Below are 23,275 nucleotides of genomic sequence, written 5' to 3'. Positions count from 1 at the left end.
ACTTGAACCACTACGAAGTCACGCACAAAGTTTGAACATCTAGCTTTGCAGCAAGTGTTGGCAGCTGATGTAAACAAAATGAACAGCGTTGCCGAATCGACATATGTAACTTCCGCTTATCTCTATGTAGAGGATTTCTAATGTGTGCCTTGGAGTGGGGGAGCTTGGGGGTCGAATGCCTCACCGATACAATATTCACGAATTTATTTCCCTAATTTCTAACTACGCAAATAAAAATTAATAAAAATAATTAAATTAAATGACACAAAACACAGTGGTTTATGTGGGTAAAATGCACGCAACAACAAAAGTACACAAAATTGTAACCACAGGTTACAATCTCGCCCGCACCGAGGAGAAAAAAAATGTGGACACATTTTTTTTTAACTAGCCCTAACACCTAACACCGATAACAAATAATATATAACGAGTTAAAATGAAATAAATTAACATGAAAATAAATAAAAATAAATAAAAAAGTGTAAATAAAAAATCTGCCTAACCTAACCAAACCAAGACATTTTCCACAGATTAAAATGTTACAAAGACACAATCAGGGAACGACCGAACCAAAAAGGAAAAGCTAAATCGGTACATCGTCTCGTGGTTGTTCTGCAGACAAGGACTGGGATCCGTCGCTATTAACGGCACCAGACCACCCTCGGACACATCCGGTTCTCAATGGGAGAGCTAAGAATCTTCAACTCCCCAGACCAATTCGGGATAACACTCAAAACAACCTGACTTCCTAAAACCCTGCTAGTCTCCGGTCGGAAGTAGCATAGCAGAGGAACGGTTGTCGTGGTCTTGTTTTTCTTGTTATTCTTTTCTTCCGACGTCCAGTATTCCCGTCCTGACGGTATTTATATTTACTAGACAGGTGGGGTTTCAATTCAATCTACATTCATCCAAAGTGTATCACTCATTCATCCCAATCACTGGCCTACGCGTACCCACAATCACACAAGACATTTGAATGAACACCCCGCCATTTCACACACTTTCACTCATTCTCATTCACTCTCATTATTTCACTCAAACAATATAACTCATGCGGCACACAAAATACCAAAACAAACGGGCAATGGACGCAAGGTATTGTCTTTTACGCTACAAGTACTTCCTTTCCCAAGGATACTTGAGCAAGACACCGAACGTGAATGCAGATCAATTACGAACTGATTCCGTTTGGAATCAGTCGAATGTCCCTGATTCTGGCAGATAAAATAACGAAGAACAAACAAATTAAAAAAGGTTAAAAATGGTGTTGTCATCTATGCGCTGGAAATCAACATGAAGATAACTTTCAGTGTACAGGTGCGCATACATAGATGACCTCCCGAATGGATCGGCAGTCGTGTTTGAGTCCTTCCGTCAGGGAAGGAAGATTTAGTTGGGGTGTATTGATGGTGTATAGAGGTGAGAACCCCTAGAGGTTCACAACCTCGATGAGTTGTCAGGTGCCGAGAGATTTAGGTGTCAGCTCCTGAGGGAAGAAGATGATTGCCAGCGTGAAGTGATGCGTGATGCTCCCGGATCCATCGATCTTCGGAAGCTCCCAAGTGAGCAACCTGGTGAAGTCGATATGGTGGATCCGAGGAGCTCCTGGAAAATTTTATATTCACGCTGGCTTGGGAAAATTTGCTGTCTCCCTCCAACGGCTCAATCAGGCTGTGGGCGACACCATCCTTCTTCAGGTGAGTATGGTGATTAAAGATAGTGTACTAACCAGTGTGTCCTAGTGGTGACAACCGTAGTTGTCAAGCCAGGGTTTGACAGTCTTGGGCCGCCGCTAAGATTCAGGAATCGGACACTCACTCTGGTGTTCCACTAGATTTTCTCACAATTCTCACGCTGAATATGATGTTTACTTGCAGGTCATCGTTGAGCAATATGCAAGCAACAGATGCCTGGATCAAAATAATTGGAAAGTTTATAAATTTGAAGTTAAATTTAATATTCACTCCCACTGTACCAATTAAGAAACATTGCTTAAGAAATTTTAAAATGGAAACAGCATTTGAAGAATTGGTACAGATAAAAGCTACGGAAATTTATCTTTGAATGGTTACAGAGGAATTAGATTGCCAACAAGTTTAATTGGATCTAATCCCATTTGCCAAACAATAAGGGCATCGAGAAGCTTCAAATCCCTTAAATCCACACAGTACGCAGAAAACACGCCTGGGCTTTGAACACTTTTCATGTTCATGCCCCTGCATTCCGCAGTTGTAGCACACTCCCAAGTGTGGCGGACGGTGTTTGTCCACCAGGGAGCTCAAACATATAATGCCCTCTTGTCGCGACTGTGGAGATTTAGGGAGTGGATTAGTCTTCCCTCGGAGATTTCTTTCGTGTCGACCTCCCGTTTCTTTGAAACGAAGAGGTGGAGGTCTATTTCGTTTTGGTGACGATGGAGGGCTATTCTTGTTGTAGAATACCCTTGGTTTGTACCCATTTCCATTGTCACGAGGTTGTTGTTGCTGCTGGCTCTGTCTATAACCATCATATGCAGGCTTACTTGAAATTGTAGATGCTTCCTTGGGAACTCCAAATACTTTTTGGTAAATGGAGGTTTTGGAAGCATCAATGGTCTTTCCGATGAGCATCAACTCGGACAATGTGTTCACCGGCTTGAAAACGAGTACCTGTTTATAATCAGGCCTCAGGTTTCGCTTGAGGATGTCTAGCTTCTCGTGGGAACTTAGTGGCGCAGGCATAGCACGGAAGATCTTCTCCATCTCAAGATAAAAATCTTGGAAGGATTCATTCCTCTGCTGTCGCCGCTGAGACGCTTTCATCCTCAGCGCAGCATCAAGTTCCGGGTGCACGAAGTTCGCCTTCAACTCGCACACCAGGTGGTTCCAGTTGTAGAACCGCTTCTGGAAACGCATCGCTTGAAACCAAGCCAACGCGTTACCGGTGAACAAATGCATTGCCGAGCTAAACAGTTCTACCTCGGACATTTGTTCTGACTCAGCGTAATGGTGGACACATTCCAAAAATTCGTTGAGTCCCATTCCTTCGTCATTCCCAGCATACTTCCTGATTTTCCAATCGGCCACCCGTTGGGGCCGCCGCTGGTAACCGGTGATTTCTACCGATGATAAGCTTCCCGACTGCTGCGGAAGCGCGAAATTCGGAAGAGTGTGTTGTTGGTAAAAGTGCTGGGAATTAAGCGAAGGTCCGAGATTCTCAAAACTTTTAGAATTATTCACCTTACGGGAGTCAAAACGTCTAGGAAATGGTTGATTGGGTAGTCCAAAGTTCTTGCTAGAAGTTTGCTTCTGCAGGTTCTCCGGAGTACCCAAACCTTCTAACGCTTGCTGATCAAAATCAGGCAAATCCGGTAGATCGGGACTTTGTTGCAATCGAAGATCATGCGTATCTACCGGGAAACTCTGGGAGTTTGCGTTAGGCATGATTTTGTTGACGATGTCCTGTAACTCAGAGATCTTCTCGCGAAGTGTTTGCACTTCGCGGTTAGTTTTCTGTAGTCCGGATGCAATCGTACTAATGGACGCAAGGCCGCTACCTAGTTTTCTGACTACATCTTCGAGTGAATCCACTCTGGATGCAGTCCTAGTTTCGCTTTGATTAATTTGCTCTTGCGTCCTTTTGATCTCCGCCCTTATGTCAAGTAAGACATCGCGAATTTCTTCGCCCACCGCCTGATTGGAGGATGCTTCAACGATCGGAAGTTGGTTTCCTTTCGGTGAAACATCCTTTCCCGCGGCAATTTGAGTCAGTAAATCCTCACCATCATCTTCTTTGTCTTCCTCGGTTGGCGTGAGAGGAGGCACCAAACTATTCGCGAAGTGGTAGTTATGGAGGGCTACCACATCGCTCAACAAATCTGCAAAGGTCTTATTGGCCTCCCCTACGACATAGTTTTTGGCGATTTGGAGCCGAGCACCCAGATGGAGCAATCTGCTCCGGTAAACCTCCTTGTTCGGACACCTGTACCCCAAATCTTCCTTCATGGACTCAAATTTGCCACGACAAAGTTCCAATTTCGCGTCAATATCCCCTTTAAAGGAGCGGACAGCGGTCTCGGAGCATTCCTGCTCACTGACCAATAACGCTCGTAGTCGACGACGCTTTTTGGAACTGAATTGATCCGATCCAGGAGGGATAACAACACCGCGGGAGTTCAATTCAAAGTCAATTTCGTCAGGTTCTAAGTGATCGGCACGCAAATGGAAGTAGGCGACGTTGAACTCCCCCAACGTCAACATGTCGATCGGCATTTTGACGAATGAGATCACAAACCTTCAAAATGTGGACGAAATTGAAACTTACCAACTGTTTCGTAAGTATAAATACGGTGAGGAACCAGTTTTCGGATTACTGACGGTTCCAAAATGGTTCTCGGTCACCAGGTTGCCTCAAAATCGGCCTAAGAGAATCAAAAATCCCGCCCTGAGAACAAAGAGACCCAAAATGCACCAATTCGTTCTGCAGACGAGACGAATAACCGATTCAGGACAACACACAACAATATAAAATAAATCAAACGACCACGCGACTGTGAAAAATATCCCCACCACTGTGTTTATTCCACCCAAAATCCAAATTTTGGTGGAAGTACCCCTCGCTCAGTGAGAAAAATCGAAGATTTTTCGTCAAAATTTACGTTGAGCGCCAATTATAAGGAGATGGTATCAGCCCTTACCCGCTGTTACCCGGCAGGGCGGCCTAAAGCAGGGTACCTCCACTAAATTCTGGATTTCGGATGAAATGAAATGTTTAAATAAATATCACACCGCAACATTTTTTTGTCTCAAGAGCAAACTTATGTGTCTCCGAAGGTTTTTGGGCCGCTGAATCCGAATCCGGGCTTAGATTTGCTCCAACACGTCACAATTTTGAGCTATACCTCAATTTATAGGGAAAAATATGCGATTTTGGGCTTTTTTGACTGCAAGCCATTAAGCATGGAAATATTTTTTTCAAGGTTAATTGGTCAATTAACATCTAAATTAACGACTCATGCAAAGTATTTTGTTTTACCTAATCAAATTTGATAGATTTAAGCATTTTATGTTAGTATGAAAACTTGCATGCAACTTTTGGAGGGTGACTTGTATGGGAAATATCGTACCTAACATAAATCACTTAAAACTATCAAAATCGATTTGGTAAAAGGAAATATTTTGCATGAGCCGTTAATTTAGATGTTAATTGACCAATTAACCTTTTGATTGCTCAAAAAAAATATTTCCAACCTTAATGGCTTGCAGTCAAAAAAGCCCAAAATCGCATATTTTGCCCTATAAATTGAGGTATAGCTCAAAATTGTGACGTGTTGGAGCAAATCTGAGCCCGGATTCGGATTCAGCGGCCCAAAAACCTTCGGAGACACATAAGTTTGCTCTTGAGACAGACCAAAAGTTAATTTTTGTTACGCTGTGTATTTTTTCAATTTTAATTACTTATATTTATCTGACCTGTTTTGCCCCGTTCTCCCCAAGGCACTTCTCGATGGTCGACTCGTTGGGGCCCTTGCTGCAAAACGGTGGTGGTGGTCGTTGCTGGCTTCGCTCCCGCACGGATTATGCGGGGCTTCTTCCTTCTTCTTCTTCTTTCTTCTTCTCCTTCTTCTTCTTTGGGCACTGGGGTTGCCGAAGCAACCGTCCTTGGCAGTTAGCTAGGGGGAAGAGCGGGCTCCTTTGTCGGGTCCCCCCTAGCGACGATGGTGTATAAACACCGAACTGTCTACTCGCCGTAGACAGTTCTGGTAGTAACCGCAATTAACTACCACAGGTGGTGAGCCCCTTTACACCTACCTGTCTTCGTCCTCCTTGACGTTTAGCTACACGGGCGAGACTGGCTCTACTGGCTGAGCCCGTGTAGCGAGGACGGTGGGTTTTCGGACACTTTACTAGACCGCCGGGAAGCGAAAATTCCTTTACAATTAGCTTCCCACTATGACGGTGGTCCAGTACCCTTTTGCACTGCACTTCCACAGCACTTTTTTCGTACCCGAAACCGTGGGCCGGCACTATTTCACTAGTGAACCATTCGCGGAATCACTACCGACGTTGCTGGGAACAATCCTCCAGCTTTCGACGCGAAACACCACTTTTCCGGGCGTAATTAAAACGGGTTAAAATACGCGTCCGTCGCACTACACGGTTCCGTTACTTCTCCCGTTCAATTGTCATCGGCCCGACCAAAAACAAACGACACATCGCACTCGATTGTTTCTGCTGCTTGTTGCTGCTGATGTGTGCCTTGGAGTGGGGGAGCTTGGGGGTCGAATGCCTCACCGATACAATATTTACGAATTTATTTCCCTAATTGGGTTCTTTAGGGGTATTCGGATTACTTCATAAACGGATTCTCCACCCAAAAATTAGTCGAGATCCAAAATTTCATAATTTTTGGAGCTTGGGAACTATTTTTAAAATGCATTTAAAGTTTGTATGGAGAAATTTTTTTGTTCGGGTCGAACTGTCACTTTATCGATTGAACTGTCATTCTATCCACGAAAATTGAAATTTCACCATCAAAACAAAGGTATTGGAATCCAATAAAATCACGTTATATTAAAAAAAATGAGCTCTTTCGATTAGGCAATAGGAAATAGCAATATTTTATTCACTAAACAACCCAATTTCTAATTACGCAAATAAAAATTAATAAAAATAATTAAATTAAATGACACAAAACACAGTGGTGTATGTGGGTAAAATGCACGCAACAACAAAAGTACACAAAATTGTAATCACAGGTTACAATAACTAACGCTTTGTGGTGATTGTCATCTTTGACCAAAGGTAACGGAGCCTCGATAATAACTGGAGCTTCTTCTTGAGCACTAACGAAACATAAATCCAAACAGCGGTTGTTTTCATTAGTCACTTGATTAATCTGTCTTAGCGTAGCGGTACTGTAACAATCGAGGAGTTTGGAAGCACCGTTGTGTATAGAGGAGTGTTCGACGTCGGGATAGAGAAACCCATTGCAGGACGACCGCCATGAAATTCCAGGTAGGTTGAAGTCCCCAATGACGATGATTTCATCCGTAGCTGAGGCAGTTTCGACAACTGACATAATAGACAGGTTATGCGTATCGATCAATGATTCATCACGTATACGATCTGGCGGGAAGTAGATTCCGCAAAGGAAGATAGAGCGGTTTGACAGCTGGATACGAACCCACACTTGCTCGACGCTTCCCCATAGGTCGTTTTGGATATTGGTGACCCTGCGTGTCTTCTTCACAGCTATGAGGACACCACCACCTGTTAGTTTGCGGCTGTTTCTGGGGCTCCGGTCGCAGCGAAATACTTCGTAATCGGGACCGAAAACCGAACTGGATGTGGTTCGGGGATCAAGCCAGGTTTCGGTCAGTACTACAACATCGTAGCAGCCGTCGGATGTTGCTAGGTAGTATTTGGTAACGTCGCAGTTCATTCCTCCAGCGTTCTGATAATAAATCAGCAAGGTATCATTAAACACCGGATTTGTAACCATGGTATTTGATGGCGTGTTTGAAATTCTGGAATATGGAACAACGGGCACAGAGAGACAGTTGCTGGGATTACAAGTGTACTCGCCTGTAAACGGAGCTTGGAAGACCCCTTCTCCACACTCGTACACAGGACCGGGATGGCTGCGGATCGCTGGCAGGAAGGGCTCGACTGTGACGAGGGGATTAGGGGCTCCCATGAGGCTTGCAGGCGTGCATCCCGGGGTTGAAACCACTGCAGAAGATGGCTGGCTTGAAGATGGAGGTATTATGCGGTCGTTTGAAATGATCTCGGGACACGTTGTTGTGCTGGGTCCAAAACTAGTGCAAGAAGAACTGCCAAAAGGGGTGCGAGTTACCAGAAGGGAAGGATGTTCATCGGAAATGTACTTGCCTGTGAGAACGGGTTGGAAGACCCCCTCTCCACACTCGTACACAGGACCGGGATGGCTGCGGATCGCTGGCAGGAGGGGCTCGACTGTGACGAGGGGATTAGGGGCTCCCATAAGGCTTGCAGGCGTGCATCCCGGGGTTGAAACTACTGCAGAAGATGGCTGGCTTGAAGATGGAGGTATGATGCGGTCGTTTGAAATGATCTCGGGACACGTTGTTGTTCTAGGTCCAAAACCAGTGCAAGATGAACTGCCAAAAGGGGTGCGAGTTACCGGAAGGGAAGTATGTTCATCGTGTAACCGATGGTTTCAAGCTTCAACTCGTAACTTTATCACGAGACATCAACAATCAATTTACCCCCTTAACTGCAACCCTGTGCTATGCTTACTGAGCTACAAGAAAGTCACTCTTTCTCCCAACACCCAACCTACGGTACCACTCACTATGAGGGAGTTTGTTAACAGCGGTGTGAACTGTGGCAAAAGACACTTAGCCGCAGGAGGCAGTCATAGGTAGGGCGAGGGGCATGGCACTCCCGAATACGAAATGCATGAACACGACGAATTCGGATTCGTTCGTGTGCCTTATGGAAAATTGTACGGTAGCGAGCTTGGCAAATAGCACTGTAAAGATTATTCTGTCCCAACCGCTCAAGCGAGTAGAAAGTGCGCGCCGGAAATTTAAACTACGAAGCACGCAAAAAGTGCGAGTGCATGGTGGTGATTTTTTTTAACATGTTTTTTTTGTTCTTTAATCTGTAGGGCTAGTGCGGTTAGTACTTTCTTAAAGTAAAGTTAGTAAACTTAAAACTATCCAAGTACGGTTAAAGTGAGTTAGTGTATTAGAAGCTAAAAATGTATAGAAAACCTAAAATCTATTGTTCTTAAATCTAGGGTAAAGTGGCACATTATCGCCGAACACTTACCGTGCTCATCAAATTAGGATAGATCGTGAAAGAAAAAGGTAATTTCCATGCACTATTACAAATAAGCGGTTAATTGCGAAAAATAAAAAGCGGTTTGTGTGGTGGGTGTCAAAATTATGTGGCAAAATCTAATCGGCGTACATAGGTCCACGAGGGGCCTTTTTCTTTTATTTTAACAGCTTTTGTCTGGCGGAGACCATTCAAGTTGCCAGACAAAGAGACAAAAGGGACGGAAGCCTACCACGGAAGCGCCGATTGCCTTCAGAATCACCGCCATCTTGTCTGGAGGGCATAGGCCAGTAATCGCCATCTCGTTTGAAGAGCTTCGGGCCTAATCCCACGATTTGGGCAAACCAGTGCCTGAATTCAGGACCATTTGACGAGTTTCAAACGACCCTCAACGTTTGCTGGAATTTCCCCATCCGGCTGGGAATTTCGCATCATCTTTCCCCCTCCTCTAAAGGAACTTCTGTGAGTTGAGGCCGGAAATCTGCGCTGTTACCCTAGACCACCTCCGAAGTTCATCGTTGCCACTAGAAATCGCCCGGTTTCGGAAAGCAGCCACCGCTAGAAATTGCCCACATAAACCAAAACCCACGCAAAACCGCAAGTAAAATGTAAAATGTGACGTCACAATTGAGGGGCCCAGAATCCAAGGGGTGTAAGTGACCATTTTGTCGATTTTGAGCTGAGCATATCATAGAATTCTTCAGATTTTAAGCTTTCAGGAACTTTTTTGAGATTGTTTCTACGATGATTAGAAAAAATACAATAAATCTGAGAAAATTGGGTTGATTTTGAAACACCATACATTTTGTATGGGATGAAAAATTGGTCCAAAACTTTGAACCTCATTTACTCGAAACTAGGTTTTTGTCACTTACACCCCTTACACCCACTTCTAACCCCCTCAATTAGAATAAGCTAAAACCCAAAAGTTTATATATTTGTAAAATTGTTAATATATGTATGTGCATGAGAAAATTGAGTTTAAAGGCATTTTAATGTGTCGAAAAATCTCACCACTGTGCTATATTGGTCCCGTTTATCCCGAACTCGAAAGGAGATTTAGTCAGAAGATTTTTTACAGTGTGGCTTTTGAGCGAAAGGTAAACCATAAGACGCTATTCGTGGGTGTTATCCTTCAGCAGTACTTATGGATATTGTAACCAGTGGTGTGTTGAAGTGTCCAAGATTTGTGAGATTTTCGTGATTTTGTGTTTCGTTGTATTTTTATGTCAAACCAAGGAAGTCCTTAAATATCTAAACATGGACACTACCCAACACCCACTGTGAGGTAACGCAGCAATTTGTTCCGCTACTCACCACTAGACGTCGCAGAAGGATATGTTGGGCGGCCATTGGGGGTGGTGTAAAAGGGGCCATGATGGGGCGAAATTGTATGGGCGGATTACAGGACGGTCGAAGGCCTGGATCGTGAACCACCATTACGAATCCAGCAATTACCTTGCAACAGTTGTGAAAGCAAGACGTGAGCTAGCAAATAGAAAGCTAAAAGTGAATTTATAAAGCCAGCAAAATTAAGACTTTGGTCTGCAAAGAGTGAAAAGTGGAAGTAAAGAAGTGGTGATAGCATCCAGGTAATTCACAACACAGCGCATTAATACCCGACCGACCTAGCATTAACCGTCAAAAAAACCCCCCCTCCAGGACCCCTGGGCTATAGTTTTAAATAGTCTGTGCAGCTAGTACTTACCTGTGCCTAGTGCTTACCTGGCCGGAGAACTGCCGAAAGTACGCCTTAACGCTGCGCGAACCAACCAAGGTCCGGAGTTTGGCCCAACCGTCAAGAACGCCACTCCGTCGACCGGATAGACCGCCGTTGGCCAGTTAGACGCCAGATAATAGGGGCGCGGCCATTTTGGAAGCGTGTCCTGGAGTTAACGCGACGCGACTAGACCCGCGACTCGGACATCGAACGGCCGCCCAACCCAACGGAAGGCGACAACGTAGAAGAAAGACACCGAAAGGAAGGACGAAGGAGAAGGTGAAGTAGCGGAGCGAGAAGAAGGGGCCCCGCCGACTGCATAGAAGAAGAAGAAGTGAGGTAGGAGTTAGCCAGTAAGAAAGTGGGAAGTAATAAAGGTACCTAGTTTGTGTAGAAAGCGAAATAAAGTGGGTTTGTGTTCAATCGAAGTGTTTAAGTGTTTGCTTGGCCGCGATAGTCAAGCGCGTACGCCGACCCTGAGGCAGTTGAAGGAGGGGGGGTCTCACCAGTGCTGGGCAGGGATTGCCCACTAGTTACAATATAGCCTCATTATGAGTTCCCGCTGGAGATGGATTTCTGAGTGTAGTTGAGTTGATGTACTGATCCAGCATTCCGACCCTGTGATTACTGTATCCACTGAGCATAGTACCGGGGGGGTTACAATCGGAAATGTACTTGCCTGCGAGGACGGGTTGGAAGACCCCCTCTCCACACTCGTACACAGGACCAGGATGGCTGCGGGACGCTGGCAGGAAGGGCTCGACTGTGACGAGGGGATTAGGGGCTCCCATGAGGCTTGCAGGCGTGCATCCTGGTGTTGAAACTGGCTGGTATCAGTGATTCAATGAGCCTAGCTCATCTTTTAAACGGGAGTGTTGTGGGAAATGGTCAACGGATTGTTGAGTGGTGTTTGAGTTTTGGATCAGTTTTTTGAGTAGTCAATGAACTCTCTTAAACGTATTCCAACAGGCCAGGATGAAGGCTCAAGAGCTAATTCCTTTAGAGCAGGATCTAATCCGATTTTGTAGGATACAAATGTCAAAGTTGACACGTCTTTCCCTTTGGGAACAAGGCGCGCAACCTCAGCACCATCAGAAATATTCAGGCATCGCGAAACTATTTTTTGCACGTCGGTATCGGTAATTAGCGGATTCAATCCAGTCATATACAACCAAAACTGTTCCGGTAGCGGGGCTTTCGTGATAGACGGCACAGACAGTTGGATCTCGCTTAGATCGATCGTCTTCGTACCGCTTACAGCTGGAACCGACACGTCCGGTCTTCGATCTTCTCGACGGCGTTTAACACCGAGTCTAGGCCATGCTGACGGCGAGGAAATACCAAGTGATTGGGATGGTTGGGTCGACTGACCAGTAAAGTTGTCAATTTTCTGGCTCAGTTTTTCGACCACTGTGAACAGCTCCTGTACTTGTTTTGGTACATCGGCAAGCGGTGGCATTGCTTCTTGTTGGCGGTTGCAGTTGTCAGCAATATAGGCTTCAATGGAACGACCGTTTAGCTTACTTCTGCCTTCTGCAGAAGGAACAAATAAACATTGCCTTCCCTGATGCAAACGCGTCTTTCATGGTGCGACAATTTAATCCACAACACTGTTGATTGATGTGGAACGAGGCCTCGCAGAAATCACAACGAATTGGTTCGAGATCGTTAATCTCTTGTTTACACTCTCCGCAAAGTAGTTTCGCCATAATTACACCTTTTCGTCGAACTCGATATTGATATAGAACACCGGTGGAGATACTCTTATCGCGTTAGAAGCGATTCACGGTGAAACGCAGTATAGCGGAGATGGAGTACGCAACGAAACGCAGTATGGCACGAATAACGGATGGAATCCACAACGAACTGCAGTATAGCACGAATGAAAATATGGTGATCAATCAGATTTTTATCACCGCGCAGCTGCCGACACAAAATGAATAGATTTCTCGATGGGCACTAACACTGGGAACGAGTGTTTATACTGATGATACGGTTTAACACTTTAGACATGCAGTTCAACACAGACGTATATTTAAAATCGATTAAAAAACGATGCAAAACAAAAGCAAGTTTAGAGCGATAAAAACGTCTCAGATAAAAACGACAGTCACTGAAGCACAGGGCTAGTAGCAGTAGCAGTAGCAGCAGGCTATATTTTATCAATTCTTCTTACATAAAAGAGCATCCCCTATCTGACTTCCAGTTTGCTTATCAATCTGGTAAGTCAACGGTTACAGCACTTCATTCGCTAGTAACAAAAGTGGAAAAAACGTTTTCAGCAAAAGAAATAGCTCTATGCGCCTTTTTAGACATAGAAGGAGCATTTGATAATGCCTCCTGTTCATCTATGAAGCGTGCCATGGAGAACAAAAACTTCGACCAATGTATCATACATTGGATTTATACTGTGCTTGCAAAAAGAGAAATCACCTCTGATCTGGGAAGTTCTTCTATAACAGTAAGGGCAACGAAAGGTTGCCCTCAAGGAGGAGTCCTCTCACCATTATTGTGGTCCTTAGTTGTAGACGATCTTCTAAGAAGCTTGAAGGAAAAAGGTTTCGAAGTTGTGGGCTTTGCAGACGATATAGTCATAATAGTGAGAGGAAAGTATGACGAAACTGTTTCGGAGAGAATGCAAAGGGCCCTAAACTATACACATTCATGGTGTATTAAGGAGGGCCTTAGCATCAACCCGTCAAAAGTCGTAATTGTCCCTTTCACTAGGAGAAGGAAGATCAACCTAAAAGCTTTTCGGCTTGGAGGGATACAAATTCATCCTAGTGATCGAGTCAAATACTTAGGTTTGATACTGGATGCTAAACTGAACTGGAATGCTCAAATTGAGTCCGTGATCGGTAAGGCAACAAGTGCGTTCTGGTTATGCTCCAAAACTTTTGGCAGGAAGTGGGGCTTGAAACCAAAAATGATAATGTGGATTTATACTGCCATAATCCGCCCAAAAGTGACGTATGCTTCGTTTGTCTGGTGGCCAAAAACAAGAGAGGCTACCACACAATCAAAGCTTGCGAAAATTCAACGTCTTGCGTCCATTGCTGTTACAGGAGCGATGCGAAGCACTCCATCAAAAGCTTTAGATGCGATTCTCAATCTGCTACCTTTGCACGAGTACGCGCAATTAGAAGCAGAAAAGGAATTGCTAAGACTTGAACGAGTTGAAAAGTTTGTGTCAGGTGATCTTGAAGGTCACCTGAGCATTTCACAATACTTCCAAAATAGGCCAGTAATGAAAATGATTAAAGACTGGATGAAACCTGTGGATAACCATGATGTTCCTTACAAGTTGCACGAAACAACTCGTGCAGATTGGGAAGTCGGAGGTCCCACTGTTCGTCAAGGGTCAATCAAATTCTTCACAGATGGCTCAAAGGTTGGAATAAAAACGGGAGCGGGAATCTACGGCCCTGGAATACAAATTTCAGTGGCGATGGGACACTATCCTACGGTGTTTCAAGCAGAGATTCTTGCTATTTTGAAATGCGCAAATATCTGCCTTGAGAGAAAATACAGATATGCAAATATTTGTATTTTCTCAGATAGTCAAGCTGCACTAAAAGCATTGTGCGCTTACAAATGTACTTCAAAGCTTGTCTGGGAATGCATTCTTTCACTGCGCAGGCTGTGCCAAAGGAATTCAGTAAACTTATACTGGGTTCCAGGTCACTGTGGCATTGAAGGAAATGAAATGGCAAACGAGCTTGCTAAAAGTGGTTCCAATTTACAGTTTGCTGACCCAGAACCATTCTGTGGTATATCAAACTGTACAATTAAAATGGACCTGAAACGCTGGGCTGAGCAGAGGGTGATATCCAATTGGATGGATGTCAAAAATTGCAATCAGTCAAAACGATTTATAACACCAAATGCTTATAAAACCAAAATGCTCTTAGAGCTCAACAAGAGAGCTCTATGTACATACACTGGCCTAGTAACTGGACACTGCCCGAGCGGGTATCACTTGAAAAATATTGGCCATATTCAGAGTGATATCTGTCGTTTCTGTAATACGGAACGTGAAACCTCGGAACATCTGCTTTGCAGTTTTGGGGCTTTATACACGCGCAGGCAAAGATTTCTAAATAGTGGTTGCTTGCAACCCAGTGAGATCTGGTCTGCAAAACCTGGGAAGGTCTTGGAGTTTATTAATTCCATTGCACCTGACTGGGAGACGACGCGTTGTGGCAGTAGCTGATTACTTGGCACATGGTAATTAGCTGGCTAGATGCGAATATCAGAACGGGACATGCCACAAAAGTTCAGCCTATTGGACGCAGTGGCTTAATTTTCCCAACAGGAAGAAAAAAAAAATGTGAGCTATTTTTTTAAACATAACTGGCATTTCTGGTAGTTTAGTCCATGGTCCATGATGCTATTTAAATACACATAATACAACAATAATTTAAATAAATATAAGAAGGGTTCTGTTCACCATAGGTGGAATCAATCGGGTTTTTAATAACCGTATCAACACTAATATTCTGTTTTGTAATTTAGATACTTTATCATCTAGAACACTTCCGACGTAGTTGTCGACATGGAAATGGTACTGGTACAGGGCTTTATGTGCAGAATGAAATGCAGAGATCTCTGCAACAAGCCTTCGCCCACAGTACAGACAGTCAAAAGGTAAACAATTACGCACATTTTTATTATGAATCAAAAATTCACGTTATTTTGCTGCCGTTCTACACACGATTATCATCTGTATATATTTTCGTCTAAATGAGAAAAAAATCTGTAGAACGGCAGATTATCCAAAAGTTGCATCTTTTATTCTGTATCCGTTTGTTCTAGAAACACTTCGCCGATTTATTTGCTCTGGCTGCAGAAGACGAAACTTCCGCATCCGTTGGGCGCAGGAGTACCAGTAGTCGCGGACGCAAACCGCCTGCAAGCAAAAAAGATTCAACGACTTCCATCAGCAGCTCAAAGAAGAATCTGGATAACACATATGCCAGCGATGACTCGACGGATGTAAGTAATGCCCAAATGTGAGATATGTTATGAAGATGTCCGAGAAGATGAAAATAATTGTAATATCGAACATTGAAAGGCTTTCGAGAGGATCGTGCAAAGGGGAAATCTATCCACTTAAGCTAAGTTTCCTGTTGCCAAGTATTATTATTATTATTACATCAACAGGCATGGTATAGCCCCAATGATGGGTAAAAATTAATATAAAACGATGCAATACAGAAAAAAATACAAATACTTATCGATAACACAAAAAAAAGTCACAAATTAAATAGTCAAGAAATAACACTTAAAACTAAATTCGTCTGTTGTCTAGAGCTAATTGGTCCGTCCAGCGAAATACAGGGAAAATCTCCGGCGAAGCGCCTCTCGTGTTGAGTGGAAGTCAAATAAGGCTGCGACTGTGTTAAACACTCGTTGCATACCGTTGAGTGCGCCGTAGAATGCATAATTGGTACGAAATAGAGGCAGTCGCAGCATAACACTGTTCCGTAGTGCTCTAGGCCGAACATTCAAATTGATTTGCTCCAGAATGGATGAGCAATCGACTCGTCCCTGCAACACATCTGCGATAAATAGAGCTCTATTGGTGTCCCTTCTGGTGCGAAGTAGTTCAAGGTCTATCAGTTGACATCGGCTTTCGTAGCTTGGCAGCCAAAAAAGATCTCTCCAAGGTAATTTGCGAAGCGCAAAACGAAGAAAACGGCGTTGGACAGATTCTATCCTTTCTGCTCCATTATTGTATGCTGGGCTCCAAACTGCGGAACAATACTCCATCGTAGAACGAACTAAAGAGCAATAGAGCGATTTCAAACAGTGGAAATTCTTTGCAACTCTGAAGATGAATCCTAAAGCTATGGATGCTTTGTTGATAGTGTACGAAACATGTTGCTTGAAATCTGCGAATCGAGGATGACGCCCAGGTCCTTGATGTGACTAACACGTTCAATTTCGGTATCGAGTAGACTGTAGATGAAGACGATCGGTTGTTTTTTCCTTGAAAACGTTATCATTGAACACTTGGCTGGAGTGTAGAGCGCTCAAGTAAAATTTCACCTTTTTCCGTAAGTAATTTTGACATTTGTTTAACTGACAGCATTTTAACGAAACGATGCTGTAAGAAAGATGTGAAGAAAAGGGCACCAGGTTGTTTACGATTTGGACTAAATTTCGTTCGTTTCCTCAGGAAATGTTATTGAAATTTAAATGTAGTTTTTCACGCGCGTGTAGGGAAAATGATTCAATTTAAAACTTTTGGGTGGGCTTCTGGGAAAAATCCAGATAGTAAGATTCCAACGGAGTTGTGAAGCTTTTCAAGGAAAATATTGATTAGAGACATTACGCTGGAATTGTGGGGAAACTTTTAATGGTATTACAGAGAGAACTAAGGTTAAATACTAATTAAAAATTCTGTAATTTAGGCGTTCCGACTACGATGGAAGGAATTCTGCTGGGGCTCTGGCGGTTACTTTATGGAGTCGTTGAGAAATACTGGGACAAAGCTTCACAGGAAATTTTATGAAGATTCACGAACGATTCTTTGTGATGAATCTTCTGGCATTCCATAAGAAGGTTTTTCTCTGGGATTTCGCAGAGAAAATCCTTCCTCCAGCAACTTCTTCCGGGATTCCTCCAGAACCTCCTTCTAGATCTCCTCTAGGAGTAAATTTTTGGGTTCCTCCTATAGTTTCTTCTGGTATTACTCCAGGATTTTCTTTTAAGATTACACCAGGAGTGGCATCAGTGAGATTTCTCCAATAATTCTTCCAATGATTCATCCAGAAATTCCTCCGAAGATTCCTCCAGGTATCCATTCAGGTATTCCTCCGGAGATTCCTCCAGAAATTGCTCCGAAAAATTCTACGGAGATTCGTTCGGGTTTCCTCCGGAGGTCAAGAAACTCCTCCGAGGATTCTTCCAGGAATTCCTCCGAGGATTCCTCCAGGAATTCCTCGGAAGAATCTCTGGGAGGATTCCTGAAGGAATCTACGAAGAAAATCCTGGAGGAATCTCCAAAGAAATTACTGCAGGAATTGGGGGAATTCCGGGAGGAATCTCCGGAGGAATTCCTGAAGGAATCTCCGAAGTAATTCCTGGAAGAACCTCCGGAGAAATTTCTGGAGGAATATATACACTGAGAAAAAAATCTTCATTTCTTCTATCACGGAAACAAATTTCGTTCGTTTGAAACAAAAATATTCATGTTTATTCGGTAAACTGATAAAATTTTTAAAACTAAAATAGGGTAGGTAACCAAAATTTGAACCAAATTGCGGCTTTCTGAAGCAGTGCAAATTTTAAGTGATTTTTTCTTCCACAAGGAAATAATTTACTACGGCAAAATCGTATGTACATGAAAGCCACGGGTATAAGCTTTCTGTTAAATGGTAAAAAGCTTGTATTTGCACCGAATTTCATTGAAATATTTGATTTTTTACCAACAATGATTTTAATCTTAATTTGAACCATCGTAATCATAATTTGAACCAATTTTAATCTTAATTTGAACTACTGGCAGCAGCAGCTCGAGCATCTCACAAAACAGCCAATTCCATGCTAACCAATGATAAATCACATGAATCTGCTAATTCTCATACCTATTTTTCATTAGGCAGTGGAATTTCAACTCAGAATGTTCGAAATTCATTAGGAATTTGGAAACTAAATTTGGATTTTTTCTTCCCCCAAGAGTAAACAAAGCAACCACTAGCGCAATCTACGAGCCAACACTAGAAGCTCATCCCCGTTTACTAGTTCAAATTTAGATTACAAATGGTTCAACTTAAGATATTGTCGTCGCGGTTGAAACCCGAAGTTTCCCCACACCCGACAATCGAATTTTCTCAAAATCCATACGTGAAATCTAACGTCGGACGTAGTACGCTGGACAGCGGACCTGGCCCTTTATCCAGCGCACTGTGCCCGACATACGTCCGACATACGGTTTAGGAGGAAAACCGATTTTCGCGTGTAAAAAATTCCGATTTTCAACTGCACGAACAATAACATTCTCCAAGTAAGAATCATTTAAATTTGATAATTTTATGACAAATAATGCGGAATATTATTCGGTTGGTCGATTCTACGATAAATAAGCTTTCATTTGACGTGTTCACATATTGCGTGTGATACAATGTGAAACTAATCGTCAATTTATCAGTGCCGGGCCGACTCAAGACACAAGAGACTCTCCGGCAATCCCAGGGTCGGCTAGCTACTGGGTAATCAAGGGCACTTTCGCGATACAAAACTAAACACAGGAACTTTCACATTTCTTATGCATTTATTAAAAGTTCCTAATTGTGGCGTGTGCGTGTTGTTCTGTGTAATAATTGAGTGTAAATTTGTTATGTGTAACCTATTCTATGTTCGGTGGTACCGGTACATACCGCTGCTGTGTTGATGGTGGGTTCGATGGCCGACACAGCGACTCCTGTCGAGCTGTGCGGCCGGAAATCTCGCCGGATGGCAAGGCGAGCGGTGTCTGGGCCGGTACTCGGCCGACGGGCCAGCGGGCGTTGCTGGCGGGGGGGATGCAGGCGTCTTCCCTCTTGGACGCAATCGGCCGGCCGTGGACTAACCACCTTGGACGGCCGAGAGGGGAAAGCTCCTTAACGTTTAGGGCCTTCGGCCCGAGCTATTCGTCCTCCTATGGGGACTCACGATCATTTGCGGTTAGGCACGGGAACCGTTCCCGGTTCCGCGGGCCGAGCCGTGTGCTGAACGGTGGAGACCTATTTTAGGTCCAACAAAAGAGGTCCTATTGGACGGGACATACACTTTAAAAGAGGGTCGTGATTATGTGCAGGGTTCACAATTACCTGAACAGGTTTCTTCCCAGGTTTCCACTTGACCAACGTCAAGGGGGGGGGGTTAGTTCCTCAAAAAACGGAAAACTTTTACCACTGCACAAAATACATCCACAGCACACGGACGCCTGATTAGAATAGCTGCCGATTTAAGGCAATGGCCGCTAAAATTCTAATTTTCTCCCTTTCCCGTCATTCGCTATTTCGTTGCCGCTCATTATTACAGCCATGTTACAAAATTGGTAGCAGACAACTTATTCACAGCGGTACGGGACCCTATCACTACTGTGGTATTTCTACTGTTCTTACACAAGAAACGTGAAGGGTCCTACAAACCTGAGACGAGACTCGCGAAGACGGTCTTCTTTTTCTCAGCTTTGTTATATTTTTTTTCTTCCTATCTGTGTTGACATTATGTTTTGGGCTGGTGGTTCAAACACGTACGTGACCGCATCACCTCACATGCAGTGTGACTGAATCCCATTCACGCACAAAATCATGTTGAGGTGAAATTTTGCATCGCCAACAATCGCCAAGCAAAGTTATCATTGGAATATTTTTGTTTTCAATTTATTTTTGGCAGTACAGGAGAAGAAAACGCTGCTCGGAGTGAATTTTGGCTTCAGAATTTATCTCGGATAGCAATACTTTCCTCGTTTTAGGTAACGTAATCAAACGGGCTACAACTGACAGCTCAGTTGGGCTGCACTTGACGTTGCTTTTTTTCCTCTTCGCGAGTCTCGTCCCAGCTACAAACAACATAAAATACAAAACAAAAACCAACCATTTGTAACCAAACGGTTACAAATGCATGAGCTGTACGAGTGCACCGAAAATGTGCTTTCTCTTGGCGGAAATGGGTGAAATCACAATGATTTTTCAATTGCCTGTTTTCCATGACAAAAACGCTTTTTTCAATGCTTTTAAAGTCCATGTTATCAGGTTATATTACGGAAAGCTGTTTAACATCTTTCTAAGGACAATATTTGCCTGAAAAGCACGTCGTTTTAATGAATTTTGAAATGGTTCAAATTGAGATTACAATTTGCCTAGTTCAAAGTTTGATTTCTTACCCTATTAATTTTTCAAACTACACGCAGAAAAAAGCATGGTAAAATCAAAAATATTTCAGGTAAACTCAAATAAATTCTGGAGCTCGATTTGAATAGGTCGTATGTGCTTTTGTCGATTAAAAATTCGATCAGTTGGATTCGCTCATAATAGCGAAAACCGTTGAAATTGAGCAAAGTTGATACAAACAGCAGATCCCTCACAAAACAGGCTTTCTGTTCCATCATTGAAAGTTTGCAAAATATCTGCCATATTGCTACAATGACTAAAATAAACTGATCGAATTTTATATCGACAAAAGCACATATGACAAATGTTTTCCATTAGTGCGACTCATGCTTTTGATGAGGCAACATACAGCAGCGACTCATACAATTTAGAGCACATACTCATGTGCTAATTTGCCTGCGTAATCGGGTATTGGTTGCATATTTTTTGGATGTGGTTTGGCACATGGATATTTGCCATCAAGTATGAGGCAATTTTCCTGAGTGTAACCGACTCGCATTTTAACGTTTCTTGCGAATGACAATCGGTTAGCGCCACCGAACGGTGGGTGAAGGGGTGAGGAGGAGAATGAAACTGTTTTGACTCCCCCCAAGAAACGTCCAAATCCGAACCGATTGGTTATCCACTTATCCGCGAGCGGTAATGGTGGCGGCGGGCACAAATAACCGATTCGAATTTGGACGTTTCTTGGGGATCGTAATCGGTTGGCGCCACCGAACGGTGGGTGAAGGGGTGAGGAGGAGAATGCAACTGTTTGACTTTCCCCCAAGAAACGTCAAAATCCTAACCGGTTGGATATGCCCACCGCCGCCATTACCGCTCGTGGATAAGTGGATACCCGCCGCCGCCATTACCGCTCGCGGATAAGTGGATACTTAATCAATATCGGTACTTTTTGTCGCAGGGTGTCGACTCAATGTTGAAAATCAAATTCCCTGACTTTGCCTGACTTTCCAGTCTATTTAACTGAAAATTCCAGGTCATGTAAATCTATGCTTAAAGGTGTCTGCTCAAGAGATAAAATAAAATTCTCTAAATTTTCCTGGTTTTTCTAGGAGTGAAAAAATAGAAAAAAAATAACAAGTTAAGTGCTAGTGGAAAAACTACTTAGTTATAAAATAAAATAAGATTATAGGATCAACTCGCGCGCATTGTTCCCGGTCGTTCGCTTCAGCTTCATTTGTTCTCGGTACGTTGTGTGTCACCAAAAAGAGCACCCGATTGAAGAAATGAACGAGATTATTAACACTGCCCAGTTTCGGTTCCCGCCCGGCAGCGCCCGCCCGTCCTGGGATGAAATTGCTAATTTCATCAAGCAATTGGACACTGATCCAATGCTGATGGAGGCGGCATATAGAACGGCACAAGACCGGTCACTGTTCGTAAAATTTACGAGCTTCGATGCAATGATGGAATCATTGAAAAGGAACTTGGAACCGCGCAAATTTAGTTACACAAACGGAGACTCGGTTATGGTACGCATGTGCATAGCCGGTATCAATATGCAGTACGTCCGAGTTTTCGATCTGCCACCGGAGCTGGACGACGAAAAGTTAGCGGAGGTACTTGGATCGTATGGAGATGTGGAACGCGTAGTTCGTGAGAAGTTTTCCGCGGATTTGGGATTGGCTCACATGTTTACCGGTGTGCGCGGTGTGCACATCAATGTGAAAAAGCCAATTCCACCATCACTCGATGTTCTGAATAGGAAAGGAAGGATTTTTTACACTGGACTAAAGGACACGTGCTTTTTGTGTCTAGCAACGGGACACCGACGGGAATCCTGCCCTAAACGTGCGGTTCGGAACAAACAGCAAAGTCGCCAACAGGAAACTCCAAGTAACAGCTCATACGCTGACGTAGTCTCAGGAAAGGAAACAATACAATTGCATGTGGATACAGTGGAGAGCGAAATCATTGAAATTTTGGAAGAAGAAGTGGAAGAGCAGAATGCGGAATCGGCAGAAGAGGAACATTGGGAAACAATCGTTTGTGAAACAGCAAAAGATTCGGAAAAGGAGATTCGTCGAAAGGAGAGCATAAAGCAGCTGGAAGAAGTCGCCAAATCGATCCTGGAAGTGATGGGGAAGCCATCGGCCAGTGAGCGTCGTGCCCAGTTCGCAGCATCTCGGTCGAGTTCTGGTTCCGGATCTGCCCCGAGGAAGAAGTGTGCCCGCAGAACTTTTTATTAGTTGTTAGTGAATTGCTTATAGAATAACAAAATATTCTTTAAGATTTGCGGCTCCGTAGAGTTTTTGATTAAACAATGAGCCTTTAATAAATGAATTGAATAAAAAAAAAAAAGATTATAGGATGTCTACACGTAAAAAACATCCTTAATAAATTCATAAGAAAATGTTATACATTTTTGCCATTTCGTTTACCTAATGAAAAGTATGCAGAATGCTTTTGGATAATATTAGAAAAACGTTATGAACAGTATAAGTTTGCCTTATATATTTCGTATTGTTTTTCTAACAAAGACTATTACACACCTTATAAAAGTTATGCGAGAAAACTTATACAATATACTATGTTTTGTTTTGAATGATTATCCATACTTTTCACTAAAATTTCAATTCAAAGTCAAATATAATGGATCATTGAAGCCAACTTTTCCGCATCTCACCGCATCAAAACAAAAGCGCCACCGTATATGGACTGTAACACAGTGACAGCAGTCGAGTTACGTCAAACACACAAGTCTACGGTGGTGCTATCTATTCATTTCATAGCGGCCGTTTTAGTTATTTTAGTGATCCATTGAAAAATAAAACATAATAAGACTTAAACGTTTATTTCCGAATGGTTTTTGTATGAATCATATTATTTCATTCGAGATTTCATTGCTTAAAATTCTATAGAAC

General features: G+C 43.2%; 2 protein-coding genes across 5 annotated transcripts in view; both read left to right on the top strand.

Moving 5' to 3' along the window:
• Nucleotides 1–15,033, top strand: part of LOC134288974 (uncharacterized) — a 37,410-nt gene extending 22,377 nt beyond the window's left edge. Inside the window, exon 2 of the mRNA XM_062854926.1 lies at nucleotides 12,622–15,033. Coding sequence (XP_062710910.1) covers nucleotides 12,875–14,737 — 1,863 coding nt within the window. The 5' untranslated portion in view covers nucleotides 12,622–12,874 and the 3' untranslated portion in view covers nucleotides 14,738–15,033. The remainder of the gene's footprint in view (nucleotides 1–12,621) is intronic.
• LOC109621778 (integrator complex subunit 3 homolog) overlaps nucleotides 1–23,275 on the top strand; it is a 490,050-nt gene that overhangs the window by 428,499 nt on the left and 38,276 nt on the right. For all 4 annotated transcript variants that reach the window (XM_062854920.1, XM_062854919.1, XM_062854921.1 and 1 more), the window contains 2 exons: nucleotides 15,040–15,171; nucleotides 15,340–15,519. In XM_062854920.1, the coding sequence (XP_062710904.1) occupies nucleotides 15,040–15,171; nucleotides 15,340–15,519 (312 nt within the window). The remainder of the gene's footprint in view (nucleotides 1–15,039; nucleotides 15,172–15,339; nucleotides 15,520–23,275) is intronic.

This window comes from Aedes albopictus, chromosome 2, assembly GCF_035046485.1.
Source record: "Aedes albopictus strain Foshan chromosome 2, AalbF5, whole genome shotgun sequence".
In the NCBI taxonomy this organism is placed as follows: domain Eukaryota; kingdom Metazoa; phylum Arthropoda; class Insecta; order Diptera; family Culicidae; genus Aedes; species Aedes albopictus.
This window is presented reverse-complemented; position numbering and strand designations above follow the sequence as displayed.